At 40.9% G+C, this 11,545-nt stretch overlaps 1 protein-coding gene across 1 annotated transcript; it reads left to right on the top strand.

Moving 5' to 3' along the window:
• Positions 1 to 1,586: 1,586 nt before the first annotated feature.
• On the top strand, positions 1,587 to 9,852 carry LOC310988966 (potassium voltage-gated channel subfamily KQT member 2-like; the record flags this gene model as incomplete). The annotated part of the gene is made up of 9 exons (XM_083975794.1): positions 1,587 to 1,654; positions 2,145 to 2,174; positions 3,890 to 4,095; positions 5,307 to 5,354; positions 6,512 to 6,617; positions 7,078 to 7,209; positions 7,809 to 7,859; positions 8,740 to 8,833; positions 8,989 to 9,852. The coding sequence occupies 9 exons, from the start codon at positions 1,587 to 1,589 to the stop codon at positions 9,850 to 9,852; spliced, it is 1,599 nt and encodes a 532-aa protein (XP_083831920.1).
• Positions 9,853 to 11,545: the final 1,693 nt, after the last annotated feature.

Raw genomic sequence — 11,545 nt, 5'->3', positions numbered from 1 at the left:
TAAAACCAGGAATCCCAGGGGACAACTGACCCCCCAAAAAATCTTATTCCAAACGTGTCTGTTGAATCAATGCTGCTGTCTGTCATGAAGAATTACACTCTGATGTGGCTTATTCACTTTCTGCTTTAATAAGTGTAATTTTACAGTGGATGAAGCCGGACTCTTGGCAGTGACACCAAAACCTCTTTGAAATGCTGTTCAAAAGACAAACACTGCCAGTGGCTACTTTGTACAATGAAGTGCTTATTTTGCCGTCTAGCTGTATGAATCAGCAAATAAGTCGCCGTGCTTCACTTCTACACTGCTGATTTCTGACATTATGTGTCTAGAAGCAGAAGATTGTTGCTTGTTTCTTCCAATTTGGAAACGACTTTGTGTTTGGTCTTATTCCAGTTGTAATTTGAGGTGAAAAGGTGATGACCAGCGGAACAGATAGCTGCCAAATGAAATGAAATTAGCTTCAAAGTGCCCAACGGCTAGTTTTAACCTTCCAACACTGAATTGGAAAGGTCTTGGCAGAATAAAAAAAAATGCTTTCTGTCTTTACTCAGGCTCATTCCACCCCTGAATCAGCTGGACCTGCTGAGGAATCTGAAGGGCAAGTCATTCAGGTATCAACATGATGATAATGATCATGGGATGCTGATAATGTGTATAAAAATGATGATAACAGTGAATAACAGTTTAACAAGTGAGAAAGAACATGTGAAAGATTTCCCCATCCATGTTAAAGTTGCAATAACCAATATTATTACGGAACTAAAGCTGTCAATTGGTTCAGTTGTGATAACAAAGTCACTGCTGAACAAGCGGTTTGCAAAACCCATTGAAACAGAACCTGTGACCATCACTCTGATGCACACAGTGAACAACAAAGCCTAGAATCCAATTAAATTTCATGACAATTGGTTGATGTGCAAAAACCTTTAAAACAGACTGAATATTGGGGCTTTAATTCCCTATGGTGCCAGAAACCTGACTCCATAGTGTAAATGTTGGGCAATAGACCAAACAACTGAATTGCATGATTGATTAATGCAGCCTTAAAGTGGCCATTATCGGTGTTCTTTAAATGTGCATGGTGTGCAGTGGTTGCAAACATGATTCTTCAGTTCAACGTCTACTGTCGTTTTGGTTTTTCAACACTCTGCTCTGATAGCACTGTGTTTAAATGCAGCAAATGGCTTTTTTTATAGCATCAAACCTATGATAACACAGCATTCAGCTGCCAAAAAGCCAGGTAGTTCTCAATGGTAATGGAAACAATCAGGAGTGAAAAAATGTTCAAACAAGGAGCGCTTCGTGGACTCCTTTCTCAAATTAGGGGTGCGCTTTGGAGAGGGATATAGGGGATGTTAAGAAAACTCCAGGGCACTCTTTTGAATAAATAAAATGCCTTTATTAATATGGCATTGTCACAGTGACATATTAAAAATGACTGTGTTTCAGCATAAGGCCTTCATCGGGGAGTCAAACAGTCATTTCAGAAACACCTGGTTCTTTTGTCTTGGTGTTCAACCAATGACAAGCTTCCACTCAGTTACTGTGACCCAGAGTGGGTGTGGTCACCAGCCAATGCCCAGGCCATGCCCTTTTGCAGGGGTTGTCTGGTGACCACACCCACCAAGACAAAAGAACCAGGTGTTTCTGAAACGTCTGTTTGATTCCCTGATGATTTATGCTGAAACGCATCAGAGTCATTTTTTAATGTCACTACAACGATGCCATGTTAATAAAGGCATTTCATTCATTCAAGAGAGTGCCTTGGAGTTTTCTGTTTTTTTCCAATCAAGGGAATATTGCACTTAAATTCATCAGATGGACACAAATTCAGTTTCAAATGAATGCTTATCTTGCTCAGTATCTGCTGAATGTGCAAGCAGGCAACTGTTTGCAGTCAGATCCACTATCCCAACTTAAAAGGTGTTAGTGTTATGAACGTACATAGTTTGTTTCCACTGCCTCCAAGTGGCCAGAAATTGGTTACTGCAGGTTTGTGGCCTCAGTGTTTTCTCCCTTGCTAGAAAAGTGATATTTGGTACTACCTAATCCATGTTAACCCTTAAAACACGAAGCAGTGCAGATGATAAAAGACATGACTGATATGCACTGTTTGTAATCGTGTGTGTCCTGTATCCTTGCAGGAAGGAGTCTCAGACAGAAACCTCTCCCAGGTCTGTAATGTGATTGGTTTCTATCTCTCTTCACCTCCCTTTGGCTTCTCTTCAATTCTGCTCTTAGCTGCTGCTAAGGCACTCTTCTTGGGGGAGTGTGTGTGTAGGCTATACATTATATCTGTGTGTGTGTGAGTGCGTGTTTGCCTGTTTGGGGTGGGTTTACCTTAAGTCCTGATGCGAGTCAGACATGGACGTGGCTGCGTGTTAAGTGCCTCCTTCAAGAACGGTCATGCTGCATTTGCTCACATGGTGCTCAAAGATCAGCTCACTTTGGCCTCACCCCTGAACTGACGGCTTTATTAAAAATTCACCAATAAGCTGTTCTTTGATGCTCAAGCTTTCAGCATCACCTCAGGAAAAATAATGATATGAACACCTTTAAGAGCCTTGCTTGACTCTTACCACACTGTTTTTTGATGAAGGAAACAAGTGTAATTATTGACAATGTAGTAACACTTTGTCATGACTTTGTGTTTTGTAAGCCATTTGTACATTTTGTGTCTAAGTATTGTGTGAATCAACCATAAATTAGCAGTACGAATGATCAGAAAGATACAAAAGGCATTTAAATTATTATTTAAAGATATTTAGCCACTCAGTGGTATGATATGATTGGCACATGGGTCGCAAATGAATTATAAAATATAGTCAGAATAAAGTGTTACTTGCATCACAGTATGGCACACACTGCTGTTTTTGTGACTGTATCCACTGCTATTTTATCTTTTTGTGTCTCCTCTACTGCCCACCACTCCAGTAATGAAAATGCACACAAAGACAGACTTTGCGGGTGCTGTCCGAGAACTATTAGGTATAGTTGCTGCACAGATACTAACAACTGCACTGCAAGTCTGTCTGTCCCCATCCATTCCTATCTCTGTTCCTCTTCTTCTTTAAACAGAAGTACACTAAAGGTAGAGGAATCACAGAACAAGGTGGATCTTAGAGAATACCTCACTCAGTGAACAATAACATGTCACTGCTTTACACAGCTCTGTCAGTGATGTGTACATGAAAGGTTTTACGCTCAGTGTGAACACAGGTGCTAATTTTCCCACACCTTGAACCTTTTATCCATAGAAAATGCAGATGTACATCTTTGTTTACCGGCCTGTCAGAGTTGATGTATGGTTTCTGTTTATTGATGTCTTTATGCAGTTGATTTGCTTGCTGCCTTTTTTTTGCTTAATCGGCCCTTGTAAACTTCTGTTCAGCAGGCAAGGTGCATATTGCTGAGTACGTAGCCATGTTTTTCCTTTCACCTACTCCTGTGTATGAGGCGGAGCAAACAGTATGATGGTGAATTATTTTGCATGATTTGTGTTCACTTACTGCCTAGAGTGAGACCACAGCTCTTCCTTTTGAGATGTGCAGTATCATTTTGCTTCCCATGCATGCTTGCTCGTAGCTTTCCTGCTGCTTGCCTGACCCACTGAATGCTCCACTATGTTCGTATGTGGACATGGCACCTGCTGCTGTAGGACATTACCCATTTTGCATTTCTGCTGAGGTAAGATTTATTATCACATCAGTGCTGAATTCTACAAATTCCCAAGATTACACTTAACACAGCAAAACAATAGGATAAAGACATTTACGGTAGTCACAGATTGGATTGTCTTTACATTTTTTAATGAAGCTGTAAAACTAAAACAGCAAAGAAAAAAAATGAAATTGGTTAAATTTCCCTTCTTATTACTTGCTCCTTGTAGTCGAAAGGCCAGCTTGAAGGACAAGGTGTTTCCCAGCCCTTCTAAAGCTCCCATTGCCAAGGGGAAGGCTCAGTCTCCTGGGGGAGAGGAAGGGGCTGAGGCAAGTCCCAGCAAGGTCACCAAGAGCTGGAGCTTCAACGAGAAGAACCGAGGGCCGAAGCACGCCTTCAGAGCCCGCGGCAGCGCTTCACGGCAAAACTCTGAGGGTGAGGGAACTTCACACCATGCAGTCACATCTGACCGGATTATCATTGAGAGGACTTACAGGACAGCACACCTACCACTACTTCTATTTACCAAGTATCCAACATAGTAAAATAAATGATCCATTTGATCTCTGTGGTCAAGGTGGAAAGTTTCTGACACAATATTTATATACTGACACAACACAATAAACACAATAAAATATGCAGAGAAACTCAAGCTACCATTTAGATTTAAGAGGCCTGTATAACTGTGACTATGCTAGTAAGCAGAGGTAAACATCTAGCCAAGCTCTGTCTAATTGTAAGGTCTGCTTTTAGTTATGGTTAAGTTAAGATAACCAGATAGCCTACTAATCATACAAAACTAAACTAACCAGAGATGCGGTGTGTTAAGATAAGATAGCCAGGTGAGAGTTATGTAAAGATAAGTCAACCAGATGTTAGATATGTTTAGATAAGAGAACCAGGCCCCTAGTTTGGTTAAGATAAGCCAACGAGACACTGGTTAGCCTAAGATAGACAAGTGCTAGTTACATTAAGCTAGGCTGACCAAATTGTGGCTCCAGCTAAACATTTAGCAAACTGAATGCTTCTTATGCTTCTAAGAATGTAAGTTAAATTTGATTGGCGTTTTCTGTAAGTTTCTTTGAAACTGTGGTCAGATAAAAACTCCTGTTTTATCATAGTATAACAGTAACAAGCCTTAATAATAAACATTACAGCAGCTCATTATTAATGAGACTATTGAGATGAGAAGCTTCCTTGACCAGTGTTAATTTCTGACGGTCGGTCTTTCCACAGTGATATACCTGGGTCTAGTTGATGTGGAAGAATTTATTCTGTGCCATTAACACTCATCATCTGTGAGGGAGGGTATTGATGGCATTTAATTAATTCCAATCAAGCCTCTTTTGGAAGCAGTACTGTGCAGGTAAAGTGTCTCCTGCATAAGTAAAAGAAAGGGAGATGGTGACACCAAAGCCAACCTTTTAATGATGGGGAGACAGACAACTGTTTGGTTTGGACGTTGGTGTCCAGCTGTCATTTATTGTTGGACAACCAACCAAGTGCATCCATATTGTCATCCAGGCCACTGTATCACTATCAACAAATATATTTCTCTCTTTCACCATTTCTTTGCCTTTTTGTTAAGCAGTTTAAACCAGTTCTCATTAGTTGTTTTTCCTCTTCCGCTTCATGGCATGTTAAAGTGCTGATTGAAATGCAGGATGAAGACTGTGGACTGAGGAGTTCTCCAGGTTAGACAAGTCATCATGACATGTCTTCAATATAGACTGTAATTTACTGTAATACAGACTGTAGATTGTAATGTTTAGAAATACAGTTTACCATATTTGTCACTTATAAAGCTTTGTAGTACAGTATATGCAGCTGGTAGTGTAAATGTAAGAGAAGAGAGACCAGCCTTTTCAAACATGAACTATACCATTCACTGGACTCCACGAGTTACCATGTTTGGAACTGATTTGTCTGCCATTGTCATCCTGCTAGAATCCATAACAAATCTTTTTTCCATGTCTCTCCTCTCTCTCTTTTTGCAGCAATTGAAGGTTTAATAAGTAAGACATTGGGATATTTTGTTGGATGTTGGGGAAATAATAAAAAGACAAGTCAGCTTCACCAGTCTGAGAAACCTGCATGCTGAAATCTGCTGAGATTTTTTCACTTGACATGAACCCTTTTTTGGATTTTTTTCTGATATGAGTTCCCCACCCTCCTCTTTGTCCCTCCTCCCTGTGATGACTGGAGGTTCTGCAGCATGAGTATAGCTGAGGACAAGCATGTAATGACTCAAGTATCCATTAGGATTGTAAGAACTCCATTCAAATGATTATATATATTTAATCACAGTAGCGGTACTGATAGAAGTTTATCCTGGGTTCAAGTCAAGTGGTGTCAAAATAATCCAAAATTGACCCAGAGACAAAATGCCCAAATTCCCCCTGCTTTACGTTGCATGAAGAGACCTCACTTTCCCTACCAAATTCTCATCTAATATCTGATCAGCAGTGATTAGGCCTCAACACCTTTGCCTGTATGCACTGTGCTTCAAAATCCATAGAGCCTTTTGGCTAAACTAAACATGCTAGTCACAATGCTAATCTTCACTGTAATTGGTGGTGGGAAGAGAGTACTTGTCATTAAAGGTTTCAATAAAGCTTTATCCCATCAGCACTATCCTTCAATTCTGCACCAAGTCTTTTTTTTCCGTTGTTCCACAAAGCTCGCTCACTACGCTCACAAAATGGCTAACTGGCTTGAAACCAACTTGGTAATTGAATTTTTGCACCTTCAAAGCTCAAAGCAAGGGCTCTGCTTTGCATCTGTTGTCGACGCTGGCCGCATGGAGGCCGGTGAAATATTCTTTAAGAGTGTCTTTGTCTTTGCTCTGTAGAGGCGAGCCTCCCAGGAGAGGAAATCGGTGATGACAAGAGCTGCCACTGTGAGTTTCTCACTCAAGAGTTACCCCCAGGATTGAAGGTTGCAATAAGAGCAATCTGGTAAGAGTTGACGCTTTAATTTTTATGGTTGTGCTACATTTATTTCACTCATCTGGGCAAATTAGGATTGTTTAATGACTTTTTTCTTTACTGTGTGGTTATTAATAGTTCAGGCCGCATGAGCCTCAACAGTCCTTATACAGTAGAATAAGATAATTACCTTTTTTTTTAATAATTTGGCTTTGCCTTTATATCTATAGTAATGACATTGTATTCAAAATACTTAGATCTGGGGAAAATATTTTATAATTCTCTGGTGTTTAATTTGTGTCGATCCATAAAAAGATATATTTGTGGTTCAGGGAAACAAAAGGTGTCAGAAGAAAGGAGTCTCCAGATAAATGTGGTAAATGAGCCTTGAGTTAAGTTTAGTTAAGTAATAGCTAACAGGCTTATTTTACAAGATGCATTGAAAAAAAACTTGCAGTATGTTGTGTGAAAGTAATGTGTCCTCTCTCAGTGTCATGAAGTTTATGGTGTCAAAGAGGAGGTTCAAAGAGAGCTTGCGGCCTTACGATGTCATGGATGTGATCGAGCAGTATTCTGCAGGTCACCTGGACATGCTGTCTCGCATTAAGAACCTGCAGACCAGGCAAGTGCATGTGCACTACACAGTGTGTTTGAGTTCTTTAAGTGTATCCAGTCCACATTAGTTTTAGTTTCAGAGGCTGTTGTTTCACTGAGTGTTAATGTCAGGATGGACGTAAGTTACTTCTTCAGTGGAAAAATATATTTAAGTAATTACAACAATAAATATGATGTTTGTGGTGTAGCTGGATAATACACACATGTTGTGAAACATTGATCTGCCTGTTTCATTTGTCCAGCTACATGCGCTGTATTCAGATCCCAGTTTTATGTCAGTAAACTTTACCAAAAATGTGACTCATTTGTTCTGCACTGAATGTGTCTGACTCATTTTAAAAATTACATTGATGTTATAATTCACATTATTTTCTGTATCAGTTTTCCCTCCCACAATTAGTTCCACCCATCTTAATCCCCCAAAGGTCTAACATGTAGGATAAATATATTCCAACAGTGAAATACATACACTTTCATCCACAAAGTCAGACTCACCGTATGTCATGGGTGTGTGGAATATATTGAGACTTCTTCTCCATAGCTGATGTGATTCCCACGTTGCTTCATTTTGCATTGCACTCATATCGTCTCTGTGTGCCTTGCCAGGATAGATATGATTGTGGGGCCCCCTCCCCCCTCAACACCTCGCCATAAGAAGTCCACTGAAGGTCCTAGGTTAGGTTAATAGACTGCACCTCTAGAATGACGATGTTATCAGCATTATGCTCCTTATAACATAGACCAAATATTGAAGCAGTTACACGCTACCTTTATTATTTTTGATTGATGGGACCCCTTTTGAGTTCAAGCCATGTGACCTGACTCATTGAGCTGGAGAAAATCTGCAACATGAAATATTTTGTAACAATTCAAAGAAAATGGTTTGATAAAGTATTGTATCGCAACATTTTCAGGATGTTGTGTCCTTCTTTAGCTCTTAGTTTGTCACACTATATCAGCTGCTATCAAGAAAAGGCCAAAAAAACACAAAAAAAACTAAAAGGTGGGACTTCCCGTCGGTTTCTCACTGAATGTTAATGAGCCATGTCATATGGCCTGACTCAACAGGGGTTTGACAGTGCTAGATGCTTGCTCTCATATTGGAGAGACACAGGGAGAGCTCCCCCATTAGGATGCAATGGAAATGAAGCATGAAGCACAACAAAAGCATGCCAACTGATGCATTTTGATGTGTAGGCAAAATGACCCCTGTAGCCACACTTTGCTTCATTCAAGACTGCCTAATGTCATATTGCATGCCTCCACACCGTCCACCTGAGATCAGTACTTTCTCAGTGTTAGGCCCATCATTCATTCATTCACTCTTTCAGTCAACGCACAATTATTTGTAGCTTAGCAAGAATCATCAACATTAATGCTTTTTCTCCTTATTTTCTATATAAAAGGAATTCACATTATAGCATCATGAACTTCTTTAGTGAAATGACATCTGTCTTTTGTAGCAGAGCAGTGTTTTCTTTTTCTTTTTTTTTGGTTTGTTTTTTTAATCTCTGATATTATCTTTCCCAAATGCCAGGGTGGACCAGATAGTTGGTAAAGGTCCTAAAGCTGATGGAGAGGCTGCAGAGGACCAGAGCATGATGGGACGTCTAGTCAAAGTGGAGAAACAGGTAGGAATGCTTCACCAATGCAGGTCCGTAAAAATTGGTTTCCAGTGAGATCAAATCATTTGTTTTATGTGTGACCTCTGTTTTCCTGATGATCAGTATATTCTAATTTAAAGTAACACCAGTTGTACATTGTGTGATTTTATTTTCCCCTCCAGGTGGTCTGTATGGACAGGAAACTTGATTTCCTGGTCAATGTCTACGTGCAGCGCATGGGCATCCCTCGCTCTGAGACAGATGCCTTTTTCAACTCCAAAGAGCCGTATCCAGCCCCGCCTTACCACAGCCCGGAGGAGAGCAAAGAGGAGAAAGAGGGAAAGGAGGAGGTGAAGGAAGAAAAGGAGGTGAAGACGTGCTCCGCTGCAGATGTCCCATGCTCTGATGTGTCTATGGAGAGGAGAGATCCTTTACTGGGTCGGTCCGTGGCGAGATCGGTGGGTACTCCCTCCGGCAGCAACAGCCGCCCCTCTACCTCTTGGCAGCACCAATTGCAGCACCCCCTGAGCCAGCCTGCCTGGAACAGCAGCGTGGCCAACACCCCTTCACCCATCGGTGGCAGTGGCGAGCACTCGCCGACCCTGTTCCGCCTTCCTCCTCCCCCCGCTCCTCACGACCGCTCCTCCTCCGGCCTGGGTGGCAACAGCAGAGAGAGCGGCTCCCAGAGCAGGAGGCGCCACAGGAGGCAGAGGTGTCAGCAGGATGCTACGGCCGTGGAGAGCGATACCTCTCTCTCCATCCCGTCGGTCGACCACGAGGAGCTGGAGCGCTCCTTCAGCGGCTTCAGCATCTCCCAGGCCAAGGAGGACTTCTTTGGGCCTTCTTTCTTCGCAGGCTCAGGAGGAGCAGTAGGAGCAACTGGAGCAGCGACTGAACCTGGAGCTGGACATTCACTCTGTGCCAGAGTCAGACCCTTCATAGCAGAGGGCGAATCAGACACGGACTCTGACCTCTACGCTCCCTCACCCCTGTCCTTCACTGGAGAGGTCTCTTGTGTAGAGAGGGGGTGGCCAGGACTGAAGTAGGCCAGGAAGGACCTGCTCTGCCTGATGGAGAGGGATTCACTATGAAAGAGGCCAGTGCTTCAGTTGCCAACAGGAAACCTATCATGAGACTGTGTAGCCAACTGACTGACTGTTGCTGATGATTCAATTACAGACTAACCTTAGGTTAAGTGAATGGGTATGGTTAGTTATTTATTACAGAGGATGGTGAAAATACGTTCTTATAAAAACAACGGGATTGTCCTTTATCACCTTTATGTTTGTAATGTTACACTTTACAAGCAATGCTTAGTTACAGTTGTGTTGTATTCATCAAGTTTCTTGATTCAATCAAAAAAATATCTCTTTAAGGACACTTAACTTAGTTGAGAACATTTTTTTTCGTTGTGTTAGTAATGACAGATACATGTGTGAGAGTGTGATGTATGACACTTGGAACTCAACAGTAATTTGTATCAAGAGAATGTCACTTTGCTTTCTTATGAGTAGTGGGTGCATTTGGGGACTTCTGTTAAACACTGACCACTTTAACTTTGAAAACATAGTGGCAGTTAGTTAAGCTGCAAAGATTGTTGAAGTCCTACCATGTGGTTAGAATAGTGTCTTGATAACTTCTATACCTTTGAATGACTTGAGGTGTTATGATGCCAAAATCTTAGCTATGATAATCAATTAGATTCTTGCAGTAAAAAAAAACAAAAAAACAATGCTTGCTTTTCAGCATCATTAATTCAGCCTGGTGTTTACTGAATACTACAGAAGTCCCCTCAGAGTATTGCAAATACTTCCCCATCAATAAACCAGTGAACCTCCTGCATGGCATGTTAAATGGTTGATTTAAGGACCGTGTTAAGCAGGCTACAAAACCAGACAAACAGTGGCTAAAGTCAGGACAAGAACATCAGCGAGTGTTTTTCTTCTGTACAGACAAACAGCAGTGAATAAAACATGAAAATGTGCATGCATGACTGGTTTCAAGCTATAATGTGTTAATTTTTAAGGAGCTTTTGCTTGAATTCCAATCATGTAAATGCAGCCTGAGCTTGCTGATTACAATGGCTCTTCTTTTCTGGAGCAAGTACTGAATGTCCTTAAAGTATGTACACATCCAATACAAAAGGCAGATGTTTATTACCACATACTATATGTATGGCAACAATATGGACATTAGCTCATTTATTTTGTGTTATTATCACACAATGTGCAGTGTTGAGGCTGGACTGAGTTAATCTTAATCATGGGACACTTGCTATTCAGACGTGATGGTATTGCACCTGGAATGTCAGTCATTTCTCTGCAGCTCTGTCAATTCTGCACTAAATGAGGAGATGCAATAAGAAGCAAGCAAGGCAATCAAGAACCATCCTTTAAAACATCAACATAGCCTTATTTTTCACGCCAAAATCCATTATTTTATAGGTAAACAAATGAGTAACTTCATAACATTTATAAAGCGCAAGTACTATTTCAGATGTTATATAGTGGAGTCTATGGCCTGAGGGCACATGTTCCAGGTCACAAATTTATCCACTGTTAATGCTAAAAGCATGGGATTCATAAGGTCATCTGAAGCATGAACAGTTCTTGTTAAAACTAACCCCTGTCACAGCAAATCATTATTATCATTAACACTAAAATATGGACATGATAACAGAGGGAATATAATTGACTGTAGGAGAAATTGTTCACACAAAATCCATATTTTTCAAAAAAG

This window comes from Trachurus trachurus, assembly GCF_905171665.1.
Source record: "Trachurus trachurus genome assembly, chromosome: 7".
In the NCBI taxonomy this organism is placed as follows: domain Eukaryota; kingdom Metazoa; phylum Chordata; class Actinopteri; order Carangiformes; family Carangidae; genus Trachurus; species Trachurus trachurus.
The sequence above is the reverse complement of the archived record's forward strand: the minus strand, read 5'-3'. Positions and strand labels throughout refer to the sequence as shown.